The sequence below is a fragment of the Rhinolophus sinicus genome, linkage group LG09 (assembly GCF_036562045.2).
Source record: "Rhinolophus sinicus isolate RSC01 linkage group LG09, ASM3656204v1, whole genome shotgun sequence".
Lineage (NCBI taxonomy): Eukaryota > Metazoa > Chordata > Mammalia > Chiroptera > Rhinolophidae > Rhinolophus > Rhinolophus sinicus.
Genome location: NC_133758.1, coordinates 75593036 through 75609819, shown reverse-complemented (window position 1 = coordinate 75609819; position 16784 = coordinate 75593036). Strand labels below are relative to the sequence as shown.

The window sequence follows — 16784 nt, the reverse complement described above, 5'->3', positions numbered from 1 at the left end:
TCATATTCGTATTATATAAAGGTATATGAGAACATATAAAATACCATGAGCTGATAAGCAAAAGAGCAAGAAGGAAAACTGATAGTCATAAAATAGCTGAAATGCCTTAGAGGAAAACACAAAGGTTTGATTTACATATGAAACAAACTACTTAGTAAATGAAATACATAAAAGCTAAGCATACTTTAACATAAATGAAAACAAGGGAGAATATTTATTGAGCCTGTGTGGGTTGTGTGTGTCCTCCTGTTGTAGTTGAGCCTTGGTTGCTGTTTGAAAGTCAGTGAAAGGGATCGACCGTGGGACTGATTGATTGTGAGGACTGGCCATGACTACAGTGGAGGAGCTGTTGTGGTGGGGCTGACCCTACGGAGAAGGATTCGCTTTAGCGGGGCTCTGGTGCCTGCCCAGTGAGCCTTTGGAGTGTGTCGTCCTTGGAGGTGGCCAGGTGATGTTCCTGCTTGGTCTGAGGCTGGCCACTGGGTGTGCCAGCCCCAGGGCCACCTGGAAGGGAATCCACTGCCAGGCCAGGTTCAGCCTCAGCCAGTGTGCTGCCTGGGGCTGCCTGGCATGAGCCACAAAGCAATCCACAGATGGCCGCCAGGCCAAACCACAAACCAAGGCCGGCTTTTGCTAGTGCCAGGCTTACGGCTGCTTAGTCAAAGGCATGGCACACGCTGAAGCTAGATGCTTCTTTTTTGGGTTTCGTGAACCTTTGAGAGACTTTAGGAAAGTCTGTAGCATGAGCCAAGCCAGGCAGTTTGCATGGAAAAGCCACTGGAAGTGGCTTGGGTATGCCCAAATTTTGGATGGGGCAGGGTTTCAGAATTAGCAGGGCCAGCTTGATGGAGACTCTGATATGGTGTCTACATGCTGGGAGGTGGGAAGGCTCAACAAAGAAACAATGGCTTCTGCCAGCTCCTCCATCCAGAAGCAAGCTACCCCTCTAGCCCTCACCCTGCAGCCAGACAACTCAGTTCCTCCCGGTATGTCTCTTTTGACATTCTAGCTGCTGTCTCAGTGCTGGAGCTCAGAGTGAGTGAGCCCATCAGCGAGTAAGTCCATGTGCAGGCCCTCCAAGTGGAGCCCCTTGGAGTGCAGCCACCCTTTGTCCCACTCAACCACAATCTTCACTGGTTTTCACAACCAGAAATTATGGAGTCTTGTCTTCCCGGCACTGGAACCCTGAGCTGGGGAGCCTCGTGTGGTGCTGGGACCCCTTGCTTCTCTCGGAGGGATCTCTGCAGCCAAGATTTCCCTTCCAATTTTTAATAGTTACACAGTGGTCTAGGAGCAGCCCATTCTGCATCTCTGCCCCTCCTACCAGTCTCGAGGTGGCTTCTTCTGCAAGTACTTAGTTGTAGGGCTTTGGTTGAGCAAGACTTCAGGCAATTCTCAATGAAGGTTGTTTTGTACTTTAGTTGTAATTTTGATGTGGTCCTGAGAGAAGGTAAGCACAGTGTTTACCTACACCACCATCTTGACTGGAAAATTCTGTACCAGATCTTTATCCAGTCTTCTACCAATGGGCACTTGGGTTGCTTCCATATTTGGCTATTGTATATAGCTCTGCAGTGAACATAGAGGTGCATATATCTTTTGAATTACTGTTTTGGATTTCTTTGGATAAATACCCAGATTCAGAATTGCTGGGTCCAAAGGTAGTTATATTTTTAATTTTTTGAGGAACTTCCCAACCATTTTCCCTAGTGGCTGCACCAATTAGCAATCCCACTAACATTGCACGAGTGTTCCCTTTTTTCCACATCCTTGTCAACACTTATTTATTGATTTATTGATGATGGGCATTCTGATAAGTGTGAGGTGATATCTCATTGGGGTTGTGATTTGCATTTCTCTGATGATTAATGATGTTGAGTATCTTTTCATATGTCTTTTGGCGATCTATATATCTTCTTTGGAGAAATGTCTACTCAGGTCCTCTGTTCATATGTTAATTGAATTTTTTTTTTTTAATGTTGAATTGTGTGAGTTTTTTAATACATTTTGGATATTAACCTCTTATCAGATGTATCATTGGCAAATATCTTCTCCCATTCACTAGGATATCTTTTTGTTTTGTTGATGGTTTCCTTTACAGTGTGAAAACTTTTTGGTTTGATGTAGTCCCATTTGTTTATTTTTTCTTTTTTTCCACTTGTCTGAGGAGATAGATCAGAAAAATAATACTAAAAGCAACTTAAGAGAATTTGCTGCTTATGTTTCTTTTAGGAGTTTTATGGTTTGGGGTCTTACATTTAAGTCTTTCATCAACTTTGAGTTTATTTTTTATATGGTGTAAGATGGTGGTCCAGTTTCATTTTTTGCATGTATCTGTCCACTTTTCCTAGCACCATTTATTGAATAGACAGTCTATGACACTGTGTATCCCTGCCTCTGTTGTCATAAATTAAATAACTATATAGACATGGGCTTATTACTGGGCTATCTATTCTGTTTCATTGATCTATGTGTGTGTTTTTATGCCAATACCATACTATTTTGATTACTATGGCCTTGTAATATTGTTTGATATCAAGTAGTGTGTGATACCTCTTTGGTTAAATTTATTCCTTGGTATTTTATTTTATTTTATTTTATTTTACTTTATTCTATTTTATTTTATTTTACTTTTTGACGCAATTTAAGTGGGATTATTTTCTTAATTTCTTTGACAGTTCATTATTGGTGTATATAAATACAACGGATATCTGAATATTAATTTTGTATCTTGCTACTTTACTGGATTCATTTATCAGTTTTAATAGTTTTTTTTGTGGAATCTTTAGGATTCTTTATATCCATTTGCAAATAATGAGTTTTACTTCTTCCTTTCCAACTTGGATGTCTTTTATTTCTTTTTCTTTTCTGATTGCTGTGGCTGGGCCTTCCAATACTATGTTGAATAAAAGTGGTGAGCAAGACATTCTTGTCTTGTTCTGATGAAGGCCTTAAGCTTTTCCCTATTGTATATGATGTTAGCTCATATATGTCCTTTATTATATTGAGGTGTGTTCCCTGTGTTCCCACTTTGCTGAAAGTTTTTATCATAATCAAAATCATGGATTTTTTCAAAGACTTTTTCTGCATCTATTGATGTGGTCATATTATTATTTTTTTTAATTGGGGAATATATTGGGGAACAATGTGTTTTTATAGGGTGTCGAGTCATTGTTTTTTTCAATCTAGTTGGGGGTGCAGCTCAGCTCCAAGTCAAGTCTTTGTTTTCAATCTAGTTGTGGAAGGCAGAGCCGACTGACCCTTGTGGGACTTGAACCGGTGACCTCGGTGTTATGAGCACCGCATTCCAACCACTGAACCCACTGGCCATCCACCAGTGGCTCAGCTTCAAGCTCAAGCCATTGTTTTCAATCTAGTTGTGGAGGGCACAGTTCACTGGCCCATGTGGAAATCGAACTGGCAACCTTGTTGTTAAGAGCTCATGCTCTAACCAACTGAGCCATCGGCCACCCCTGGTCATATGATTTTTGTCTTTCATTTTGTTTATGTGTTTATCACATTAATTAATTTGCAGATGTTGAATCAACCTTGCATACCAGGAATAAATCCTATTAGATCATACTGAATGATCTTTTTAATGTATTGCTTAATTCAATTTGCTAATATTTCGTTGAGGATTTTGGCATCTATGCTCATCAGGGATATCAGTCTATAATTTTCTTTTTTGTAATGTTTTTGTGTGGTTTTGGAATCAGGGTAATGGTGGCGTCAAAAAATGTACTAGGGGGCAGCTGGGCGGCTCAGTTGGTTAGAGCATGAGCTCTGAACAACAGGGTTGCCGGTTCGATTCCCACATGGGCCAGTGAGCTGCACCCTCCACAACGAGCTGCTGCTGAGCTGCCAGTGGGGTGGCCAGATGGCTCAATTGATTAGAGCACAAGCTCTTCACAACAAGGTTGCCGGTTCAATTCCCCTATGGGATGGTGGGCTGTGCCCTCTGCAACTAAGATTGAAAACGGCAGCTGGACTTGGAGCTGAGCTGTGCCCTCCACAACTAGATTGAAGGACAACGACTTGGAGCTGATGGGCCCTGGAGAAACACACCGCTACCCAACTAAAAAAAAATTTAAACTACCGCAAAATTAAAAAATATATACATATATGCTTGGGGGTTTCAGTCCCCTTGAATATTTTTAAATAGTTTGGGAAGGACAGATGTTAATTCTTCTTTGAATACAGTGGTACCTCGGTTTTCGATCACAATCTATTCTGGAAGACTGTTCGAGTTCTGAAGTGTTCAAAAACAGGTGACAGCTAGGCCTCAGGATCTTGCACTCAGCGGAAGCTGTGTGACATGTTCGACTTCGAAGGCATGTTCGAAACTGATGCAATTACTTCCGGGTTTATGGTGTTCGTAAACCAAAATATTCGTCAATGGAGACGTTCGAAAACCGAGGTACTACTGTTTTTGGTAAAATTCATCTGTTCCAGGACTTTTGTTTGTTGATAATTTTTTGATTACTGATTAGATTTCATAAGTAGTAATCAGCTAGTTGAGATTTTCTGTTTCTTCTTAATTCAATCTTGTAAGATTATATATTTCTAGGAATTTATCCATTTTTCCAGATTGTCCAATTTGTTGGCATGTGATTGTTCATATTATATTCGTATAATCCTTTGCATTTCTCTGGTGTCAGTTGTTGCTTCTCCTCTTTCATTTCTCATTTTATTTATGTGGCTTCTCTCTCACTTTTTCTTGATGAGTCCAGTTAAAAGTTTATCAATTTTGTTTATCTTTTCAAAGAACCAGCTATTGGTTTCATTTCTTTTTCTTTTTTTAAAAATTTATTTTTATCTTTTTAGATGTTTGTTTATTTCTGTTCTGATCTTTGTCATTTCCTTTCTTTACTCACCTTTGGCTTTATTTGCTGTTCTTTTTCTAGTTCCTTTAAGTGTAAGATTAGATTGTTTATTTGATATTTTTCTTGTTGCTCAAGGTAAGATTGCATTTCTATGAATTCTCCTTTAGGACCGCTCTCACTCTATCTCATAGATTTTGGGTTGTTGTGTTTTCATTTTCGTTTGTCTCAAGGTATCTTATGATTTCTTTCTTCATCTTATTGTTGACCTATTTGTTATTTAGTAGCATGTTATTTAGCCTCTACGTGTTTGTGTATTTTTAAATTTTTTTCTTATAATTGATTTCTAGTTTCAGACCATCGTGGTCAGAGAAGACACTTGATTTCAGTCTTCTAAAATTTATTGAGACTTGTTTCGTGGCCTAACATATGGTCTATCTTTTCATGTGGTGCACTTGAAAATAATGCATATGCTGCTGTTTTGTGGTGAAATATTCTAAAAATATTAATTGAATGCATCCGGTCTAGTGTGCCACTTAAGGTTTCTCTTTCTGATTTTCTGCTTGGAAGATCTGTCCATTGGTGTCAATGGGGTGTTAAAATCCACTCCTATGATTGTATTACTGTTGATCTCTCACTTTATGTTGCTCAGTATTTGCTTTATACATTTAGATGCTCCTATATTAGGTGCATAAATGTTTACAAGGGTTATATCTTCTTGTACTGATTCCTTTATCATTTTTGTAATGTTCCTCTTTGTCTCTTATTACAGTCTTTGTTTTAAAATATGTTTTTTCTGATACAAGGATTGTTACCCCAGCCTTTTCTTCATTTCCATTTAAATGAAATATCTTTTTCCATCTCTTTACTTTCAGACTTTATGTGTCTTTCAATCTGAAGTAGGTCTCTTATAGATAGTGTATGTATGGGTCTTGTTTTCTTATCAATTCAGCTACCCTATGTCTTTTGATTGGAGCATGTAATCTATTTACATTTAAAGTGATTATTGATAGATACATAGTTATTGCCATTTTATTATTTATGTTTGTGTTCTTTTTTTCCTCCCTTCTTCTTAAAGAAGTCCCTTTAGCATTTCTTGTTATACTTGTTTGGTGGTGATGAACTCCTTTAGCTTTTTCTTGTGGGAAGCACTTTATCTCTCCTTCAATTTTAAATGATAGGGTTGCTGGTTAGAGTAATCTTGGTTGTAGGTGCTTGCTTTTCATCATTTTGACTATTTCGTGCCAATCCCTTTTTGCCTATAAATTTTCTGTTGAGAAATCAGCTTACAATCTTGCAAGCTTTCTTTTAAGGAACTAGTTTTTTTTTGTTGTTTTTTTTCCTGCTTCCTTTAGGATTTTCTCTTTGTCTTTAAACTTTGACACTTTAATTATAATATACCATGGTGTAGATCTCTTTGGGTTCATCTTGTTTGAGTCTTTCTTTGCTTCCTGTAACTTGTACGTCTATTTCCTTCACTAGGTTAGGAAAGTTTCCAGTTATTATTTCTTCATATCCATTCTCAATACCTTGCTCTCTGTCTTAGCCTTTTGGTACCCCTATGATGCGAATGTTGGTATGCTTGAAGTTGTCCCACAGGCCCCTTAAATTATCCTCTTTTTTTTTTTTTTTAAATATTATTTTCTTTTTGCTGTTCCTATTGGGTTTTTCTGCTATCTTGTCTTCCAAATCGCTGATTCGATTCTCTGCTTCATCTAGTCTACTGGCAATTCCTTCTAGTGCATTCTTCATTTCAGTTTTTGTATTCTTCAATTCTTACTGGTTCTTTTTTATGATTTCTTTGTCCTTTTTCATGCGTGCTGTCTCTTTCTTGAAGTTCTAAGTTCTTTGAGCATCCTTATGAACATTGTTTTGAACTCTGTATCTGGTATGTTGCTTACCTCCGTTTGGTTTAGTTCCTTTTCTGGAGTTTTCTCTTGTTCTTTCATTTGGTATATATTTTTTTGTTTCCTCATTTTGGCTCTCTCTCTGTGCATGTTTCTATGTATTAGTTAGATCTGCTACCTCTCCCAGTCTTGGCCTGGTGGTCTTATGCAGTTGGTGCACTGTTGGGTCCAGTGGCACAGTCTCTCTGGTCACCTGTGTCAGGTGCTCCAGGAGTGTCCTTTGTGTGGGTTGTTTGTGCTCTCCTGTTAAAGTTGAGCCTTGATTGCGATTGGCATGTTACTGGGTGGGACTGACCCTCAGACTGACTGGCTGTGGGGTTTGGCCACATTCACAGCGTATGGGCTGTTGTGTGGAGAGCTTACTCCATGGAGCAGGATTCACCCCCAGCAGGCTCTGGTGCCTGCCAAGACTGTCCTTTGTATATGCCACTTGTGGGGCTAGTTGGGTGGTGCTCTGTTGTAATCTGAAGTCGACCACTAGTTATGTTCATTGAGGGCCCTTTCAGAAGAGGCTTTCGTGCAGGTCAAGGTCAAACACGGTCTGTATCCGGCTGGGAACTATCTGGTTAGAGATACAAAACAATCCACAGTTAGTTGCTGCCTGTGCAAGACCTGGAGGCCCCATGTTGTGAACTGAGCTTGACTTCCAGTACTAGGCCTAAGGTAGCTTGGCAAAATTCTAGGGCACCCCGAGGCCTGCTGCTGCCTTCTGCCTCCCTTAAGGTTCAGGAGTTGATAGAGCGTCATGCAATATGTGGGTTGGGTGAGGCAGGGTCCTTGGGAGTTACCAGGGTGGGATGCTTGATGTTCACTAGGTTAATGTACATTCTGTAGTGCTAGTGATGCACTTGGAGTTACTCAGTAAAAGTCTCAAAGCACACAGAGGCCAGCTATTGACTGCCTGGGGCCCACGGACCCCTGAGAGTCCTAGAAAGAGTGCAGCATGAACGGGGATGGCTGTTGGCTTCAAAAGTACCGCTGGTGGCACACAAGTTGAGGCTCACTGTTTGCTGCTGAAAGAGCCTCCTGGAGTGTGTGGGGTGGGGGTTGTCTGTGGGTTGCAGAAAGTGCCTCTGGGGTTGGGTGAGTTCGGTGAGGCAGGGCCCTAGGAAGTCACCACAGTGGAGTGAGCAGAACTTTCCAGGCCAATGCATATTCAGATTTGGCCATGTTGGGGAGGGCTCAACATAGGAAGGATGGCGCCCACCTGCCGGCTGCGTAGGAGAAAAGTTCTAGACAGGGAAAATAGCGACTGCCTGTCTATTCCTTACCCTCGATCCACACATGTTAGTCTCTCCTTGTACGTCTGTGGTGCTTCCTGAGTTACTGTCCCTCTGTAGGAGCCCACGGTTAGTGCCTTCCAGTGAGTGAGCCTGTGCTCTGGGTTTCTCACAGCCTTCTCTCTCACCTGACAGTCAGGATACCCACTGTTTTTCACAGCCTGATGTTATGAGGGCTCCTCTTCCCTTCACCGGTACTCTTGGCTGGGAAGCCTGGTGTGGGGCTGAGGTGCCTCATTTCTCTGAGTGGGTCATCTGTGGCCGAGATATTCCTCCTGGTTCTTAGCCATCACACAGAGGTTTGGGGGGAGGTTTGGGGCCAGCCCGTCCTACATCACCGCCCCTCCTACCAGTCTTTGTGTGGCTTCTTCTTTCTATCCTTAGTTATAGGACTTCTGTCCAGCTAGACTGAGATGTTTCTCCAGGTTGATTGTTCTATAATTTTCTTATAATTTTTTAAGTGCTCATGGGAGGAGGTAAGCATAGCATTTAAGTGCTCTGCCATCTTGGATCCCCCCCCCTTTTTTTTTTTTTTATAAAACAGCACTATTCTGTACCACTCTCGGAGCTGATCTATTAAAGGAGGGAAAATATTTAGTATTAATAAATTTAAAGACGTTGAATAAATAAGCAACAGACAGTTGTACGTCTCACATTTGTGTAGAGAGAATTTCCAATTCAAATAAATCATCTATCCTTTTTACCAGTGCTTTCTTATATTTGCATGGGCAGAAAAGACTACACACTTTTTATAACAGGATGAATAAATTAAGTACATAAAAGGATGGTAAGTTAAATATATTGATTTAACTGGGGAAAATTGTGTAGTAGTTAGTAATGTCTCTGATGCCTAAAAAGATAAGATAGGCCATTGATTTAGGTTTTTCTAAAATGTCCAAACATCCATAGCTTGTTTTTAAGATATCCATTGCATTAATGTGAAGTATATAGCTAAAAAGATTTAAACTTAAATCCTTCAATCATAATTGTAATGCTCAAAATCATTCCTTTAAAACTTAAGCTTTGATGCAGTAATTCCAAATCTGAGTTTAGCTATGGAAATGGAATACCTTAAGCTTTATGCACTACGATATTTGTTGAAGTGTAAATTTTAATGGTTAAAAGGTGATGACATCCTAAATATTTTTTTTAAAAGGATAGTCAAGTATATTGTCGAATGTACAGGAAATGGAATATTGAGTGGCCATTAAAATGTTTATAAGATACATGTAATGGCATGGGAGTATTTATCATATGACCTCAGGAAAAAAATATATAAATTTTACATAATATGCTTTCAACTATGTGAAATAATTTTAAAAGACTAAATGTAACTACATTACCCAGGTTATCCCTGGGTAATGAAATTAAGAGACATTTAAAAATATTTCTCATATTTTCTTGAATTAAAAAATAAATATTCTACACTTAGCACACCCTTAGTGTTATATTCAGAAGACTTGTAAGGGAAAGAATAAAGTTCAGTTTAGAATATTCTTTTTACTAACTAATTTTAAATGGAATTTTCATAAAAAATAAGCAAATGTTTAGACTTATATTGGACAAGCCATCCATGTCATTTTTCTCTTTTTGTTTTGTGGTATTTCAACACTTTAAGAGGTTTTATACTAGTGTTTCATTGGCTGTGTAATTTGAGCGGAATGGTAGGGTGCACATAATGAGAGCTAAGAAGGAGAAGAAAGATTTAAAGGCAGTTTAATGAATTATCTGCAGCATGGATACAAAATGGCTATGGCCTTAATTTGCCAGAGATGTGATAGAATATTATCTTTTTAATTTCTGCAGTATCAAGTCATGGGTGGATAAGATGCAAGAAGACCTTGTGACACTGGCGAAAACAGCAAGTGGCGTCAATCAGCTTGTTGATGTGAGTAGAACCCAAATAAACTTGTTAATCTTTTTTTCCCTTTCATTTCAATGTTGTTCTGTCTTCTAAGAAGCCATGTTTGTATTATAAATGGGATATGATTTCTCATGTGGATCTGGTAGTGAAATTCTGAAAGAGACCCTTGTATTGCTAGTTATTATGAAAAAGAAACACCATCCTTAACAATTAATAAAGCTGTCTCACCACACTTTATAGTTTGCACAAAGCCCTCACTTATATGAGTCCAAGTGATACATAGACACCCCTAAAATTTAAATTGGAACGTCACATTTCCGTTCTTCAGACTATGTTTTATAATCTCTCACATAGTGGTGACTTCAAGTACTATAATGGATTCTTTTGAATATGCTCAGTGGGAACACGTCTCCATCCTTTGAGAGTAGATTTTAGTTTTAAAAAGAGTTGAAAAGTGATTACAGCCATGTCTGGAGACTAGAGTGAGTCATTCAGATATATAATAAAGATTTTGGTGCAAGAAAGGGAGTCACTGTAAAATATGGTTTTTCTTATGATTTATGAAATGACTATGAAAGTCCATTTTAAATGATTTTTGAAAATGATAGCAATATATAAATATTTATATAGCATCTTAAATAGATTATTTTACTTGAGTAAAAACATCTGCATGATAGTTGCTGTAAGATTAATTAAAAATTAAATGTCATTTCTTTAGAGTCTAACTTCTTCCATTTCAATGTAAGTAATATATCAATTTGTAAGTACTTTTGTCTTGCATTCTTAGTAATGTGATGAGGCCTTTTATTTTCCGTAAATGTGATGGGTCAACGAGATGAAATGGCATAAAAGTGACTTAATGTGTGGTATATGAATATTTATATGTGAAGATTTCTCTCTGGGAGAAACTAGAATTCATGGTCACTTTATACATTAATATAAATTCATAAGGAAATCTGATTAAGCAAATACTTAAAAAAGTTATTCCAGAAACCCTTTTTAAAAACTTGTAAGTTTCAATCTAAGAGTATGTTAAGTAAACTTAAACACAGTGGGATGAGGAATACATTTGGAAATGAAGGGTGTTCCTTGTGAATAATAATGATCAAATTTAATTCTAGTCAACACAGAATATGTCCCAGGCACTGTGCAGCCTTCAAAGGTTTGTCAGAGACACAGTTCCTCTTCTCAGAGAACTGACACTCTGCTAATCAAAAATATCCATTATTATGGGGTACAAAATTCCTGAAAGATCCCTTAAGCTGATACTTGTGATCTACCATGATTTATTGTGGGAAAATTAGTAAGAATATGAAAGTTTGTAAGATAATGTGAGCTTCTATGAAAGTGATGGAATTTGTGGAATGAGAAAAAAAGAAATGACAATGGATAAATTCTGGTTAGAAGTTATATTACTCTCTTTATTGACAATTTGAGATTAAAAATAAACTGCTCCTGGGAGCTCTCTGTCACTCCTTCATTGTTTCTTCAGCCTCAAAAACCACTTTTTTGGCCGACCCAGTTTCTACTATTGGTGTAAATATGTGAACCCCTTTTCGCTGAATCTGCTTTTTGCAGTGAACCATTAAGTACAAAAAGTCTGACCTAATTTCGACTATGTTGTATGATGTATAGATTACTAAGAAGAGTGTAAATATTGCTAAATGAGTAAATGGCGTTGTCTGAATTAGGATAACAAAATAGAATGGACAGGATGAAAGAAAATCCCTATCATGGTTTTTTTTTTTTTTTTGGTTTATGAGACAAATAATTACAGTGACAGATAAAGATGCTGCATATTAAAAGAATTATATATTATGTAACAAAGAAGGGAGAGAGAACAGAATTTATTATTGGAAAAATAATTTAAGTGTTAGGGAACATGAAGAGTGTCATTTTACAGAGATAAATGATCCATCCTTTTGCTAGAGACAAGATTCATGGTGGAGGCCAAGTGATACCATTCTTTTTGGCCATGGGAACTAACAGCAGAGGCTGACTGAAGGATGCCAGAGTTGAGAGTGAACTTTGAGCTGAGATTGGGGGTGTTAGATACATGGCAAGGACCAAAAGTTGAATAAATGGAAGAATTTAGCAGGTTCATTGATTGAAATTCAATATTGTGGGAATGATGATTCTTCCAAAATTATTTAATGTAATTGTTTTTACTGGCTTCACAAAATAGAACTAGCATTTTACATGAAGAGTTTAGAAGCAGCTGTAATGAGGCAACATAGCTAAAATAAGACCTCTTTGCAATTGAACGAAAATTGCTTTATGGCATCATAAGTTATTAGCTGAAGGAAGGTTGATAAACATTATTTGATGAATTCAATACTTTATAAATGAGATATTTTTCCCAGGTTACCTGCCTAACTTTTCTTCTTACTTTTTTTTTTAAATTAAAGTTTATTGGGGTGACGATGGTTAGTAAATTTGCATAGGTTTCAAGTGTACAATTCTGTAATACATCATGTATATATCCCATTGTGCATTCACCCAGAGTCAGTTCTCTTTGCATCACCATGTATTTGATTTTGTTTACCCTCATCTACCACCCCATTCCCCCCTTACCTTCTGGTCAGCACTAAACTATTTTCTATGTCTATGTGTTTTTGTTTCTTTGTTTTTTGTCTTGTCCCTTTGTTGCTTTCAGTTTATATCCCACATATCATTGAAATCATATAGTTCTTGGCTTTTTCTTTCTGACTTATTTTGCATAGCATAATAAACTCAAGATCCATGTTGTCGCAAATGGCACTGTTTCATCTTTTCTTGTAGCAGAATAGTGTTCCATTGTGTATATATACCACATCGTCTTTATCCAATCATCTATCTATGGATACTTTGATTGTTTCCATGCCTTGGCCACTGTAAATAAAGCTGCACATATATCTTTACGGATAGATATTTTCAGATTTTTTGGCTAGATACCCAGGAGAGGAATTGCTAGGTGATATGGTAATTCTATTCTTAATTTTTTGAGGTACCTCCACTCTGCCTTCTATAGCGGCTGCACCAATCTGCAGTCCCACCAACAGTGTATGAGGGTTCCTTTTTCTCCACAGCCTCTCCAACACTTGTTATTATTTGTCTGGGTGATGATAGCCATTCTAACTGGGGTGAGGTGATATCTCATTGTGATTTTTTATTTGCGTTTCTCTGATGATTAGTGATGTTGAGCATCTTTTCATATGTCTATTGGCTATTTCTAGGTCCTCTTTGGATAAATGTCTGTTTAGATCCTGTGCCCATTTTTTAATTGGATTGTTTGCTTTTTGTTGTTGAGTTAAATGTGTTCCTTATATATGTTGGATATTAGCCCCTTATTGGAGGCACTGTTTGTAAATATCTTCTCTCCTTCAGTTGGTTGCCTCTTTATTTTGTTGATGGTTTCTTTTGCTATGCAGAAGCTTTTTAGTTTGATGTAGTCCCATTTATTTATTTTAGCTTTTACTTCCCTTGCCTTTGAGATCAAATTCATAAAATCCTCTTTGAACCCAAGGTCTATAAGTTAATTATTTATGTTTTCTTCTATGCAGTTTATTGTTTCAGATCTTATTTTAGGTCTCTGATCTATTTTGAGATAATTTTGGTACATGGTGATGGATAGAAGTCTCATTTCATTCTTTTGCATGTGGTTTTCCAATTCTTCCAGCTCCATTTTTTGAAGAGGGTATCTTTTCTCCATTTGTATGTTTTTGGCTCCTTTGTTGAAAATTATCTGTCCATATTTATGTGGGTTTATTTTTGGGTTTTCAGTTCTCTACCATTGGCCTGTGTGTCTGTTTTTCTGCCAATAGCATGCTGTTTTGATTATTGTTGCTCTGTATCACCACTGCTTTTCAACATAGTGTTGGAAGTCCTAGCCAGAGCAATCAGGCAAGAGAAAGAAATAAAAGGCATCCAATTTGGGAGTGAAGAAGTTAAATAGTCACATTTTTCAGATGACATGATGCTGTATATAGAAAACCCTAAAGACTCCACCAAAAGGCTGTTAGAAACAATAAATGAATACAGTAAAGGTGCCGGCTACAAAATCAACATACAAAAATCCATTGCGTTCCTATATACTAACAATAAAATCTCAGAAGAAGAAATAAAAAACAAAAACAAAAAACAATTCCTTTTGCAATTGCAACAAAAGGAATAAAATACCTAGGAATAAACTTAACTTCTGTTAAAAATCAAGCGTGAATAGGCTTAAGCAGTACTATTATCCTCATGCATTTGCATTTTAAAATATGTCCTAATGAATTATTACATTATCTAAACATTTATTGGGAGATACCATGCCCATTAATTGCATGTGCTCAACCACAAAGTAGAAGAAATAAATGAGGGAAGAAAAAAAAAAAAATTAGTGGAAAGAGATAATGTGTTCAAATTTTTCTTAGTGAATTTAATATATTGAACCTTTTAAATATAACTGAAGGACTTCATTTGTTTTTCATTAGTTCCAGCACTGTAGTAAGCCCTTTACATGCATTATCTTATTACTTCTCAGGACAACCTTGTGAAGTGAACATCATATTTAATATGCATGGATCAATTACAAGGTTAAGTTTTCGTTCTATGCTACACAACTACTGAATTCGATGTCACTCCAAAATTAAAAAGAATAATCTTGTTATGCTTTAGAATATTTGTTAATATTTTACCCTTTTATATTGCTACTAGTATTTTGAGAAGTTAAGCAGATCCCTGATTAGGTACCAGGTTAACATATCTGGTTATGCTACTGCTCTTTTTATAAAATAGATAAATTAGAAGAAGCTAATACTTTGCTACCAGTTATCCACTCCTGAATATTTCTATTTGAATTTCCTTTTAAAAGGAAAACATAGAAGGAAATTGTAAAATGTAAATTTATATGTAGAGTTTAAAACCTTCCATTATTGTTAGTGTGCACAGAAATGGTTTTGTGTGTGTATCTATTGAAAGAATCGCTAAAAAATGTACAGGAATTTGCTTTTCTTGATTCTGTCTTTATGGTATTCCACCTGAAGAAAATACTTATTTTCTTCCAATTGATAACTTTATAGTCTGACCAAGATATTTCTTCTCATTGAGTTATTGAGATTCGTGACATAATTGATATAAAATATGTATCAATCTCTAATCAGAATTCAGCAATTTTCATTCTTTTGTATTATTTGGGATACAGGCTGACCCAGTGTAGCAAAGAGATAAGACAACCATGTCTTTTTCTCTCGTGTCAGAGTCTAGAGGTGAGCAGTTTAGGGTCAGCTTGTTGACTCTTCTATCCTCAGCATGTGACTTCCATTCCTAGCCCATAGTGATTCTTCCAGTTGCCATTATTTCCCAGCCATCATGGGCAGGGAAAGAGACTAGAGACACAGATACCCAGTTACATTAAGGGTAAGATACTTTGCTAACATTCCAGTTACTTTAAGGTTAAGACATTTTGCTTGCATTTCAGTGGTTGAAGCTTATTCACATGGCCATATTTAACCAGAAGGGAGTTAGAAAAATGGTCTTTAGCTGAGTAGCCGTATGCCAACTCCATCAGAGTGGAAGGAGGAGAACAGAGTGGAGGACAACTAACAGTTTTCTACTGATATGTATTATTTGAATACTTTCCTTGTAAGAGCTATATCTAAAAATGTATAAAAGATATATTAACATAAAATAGTAGCTGTGTTTATATATTTTAAACATTATAGATCAAGACAAAATAGAGAAAAGATCCCCTGACTTTGAAGCATATATGCATTTGAAACAATCTGAATTGTAGAATATTTTAAAAGACAGTTTATTTTAAACACACACACACACACACACACACACACACACACACACATTCCTTTAGTTACCATGCTGGCAAATGGAGAGGCTAATCATCATATATTAATAGATAATTTTTAAAATTTACAGTGTTCTTAATATTCCTGAAAACAATATTTTTAAGTTCATGAACATTGGCCAGCAATCATTTTTTTCATTTAATTTGTTGGTAAAGTATTTCTTGATAAAGATGTACTAATTTTTGACCAATGTCGAAATTATCAGATAATGGTGGTTCCTGAAAAAGTTTTCTGAAAATAAATTGATGAATAGGAACTACTGTTTGTCTTTCTATAAAATAGATATCAGAGCCTACAAAGAGTTATTATATTAAAAGAAAACAAAACTGTGACTATGTCAGAAGTCCTCAGTTGCCACATTTGATTGACCCTGCCCTGGGGACAGCAAACCACAACAATATAAGCAAATTATTGTCATCGGGAAGGTTTGTTGCCTCCTTTGTGAACTATTTTCTTCACTCCTCCCCCTTTCTATTTAGGAATCCAAGGCTTTCTCGTAGCCTCCTCTTTATTACAAAAGAAGGGATTGTTAATTATCATTTACACTTTGTTCTTTAAATCTTCAGTAACTTTTTGATCTCTGAGCGTTAACATATTTGGTATTAGGAAGCAGATGTGAAGGCTATATTTTGAAAGAGGTAGAATTTCTCTTCATTTCAAATACTGCGTAGGTATCTCTCTGTCTCTCTGTCTCTCTGTCTCTCTCTGTCTCTCTCTGTCTCTCTCTCTCTCTCTCTCTCTCTCTCTCTCTCTCATCAGGGGAGAAGTGTGGGCAGGGGCTCTGCAGAACCTGGACTGAGGTGAGCGATGTGATGTGGCAATGGCACACAGTGTAAGGAGGCAGATGTGAGGGTCACAAACCTGCATAACCCTCAGGGAGTGAGTGGCTCCTGAAATTTCTTGCCATAGGTGTCACTGGCCTCACCCTAGGCTTAGCCGAGGGGCCCAGGGACAGTTCAGGCCTGACTTGCTCTGTATCTTCTGTTCTCCGTGGCTGGGGGCATAGAATTTTGCAACCTTTGGACATCACACTGATCCCAGGCTTCCTGGCTACCTTTTCTACCGTGCTCCTTTCCCCTCCAAGG

The 16784-nt window shown here is 37.3% G+C and overlaps 1 protein-coding gene across 8 annotated transcripts in view; it reads left to right on the top strand.

Moving 5' to 3' along the window:
• The window catches only part of CACNA2D1 (calcium voltage-gated channel auxiliary subunit alpha2delta 1), a 457790-nt gene that overhangs the window by 87356 nt on the left and 353650 nt on the right, over positions 1–16784 (top strand). For all 8 annotated transcript variants that reach the window (XM_019746897.2, XM_019746896.2, XM_019746894.2 and 5 more), the window contains exon 2: positions 9814–9895. In XM_019746897.2, the coding sequence (XP_019602456.1) occupies positions 9814–9895 (82 nt within the window). The remainder of the gene's footprint in view (positions 1–9813; positions 9896–16784) is intronic.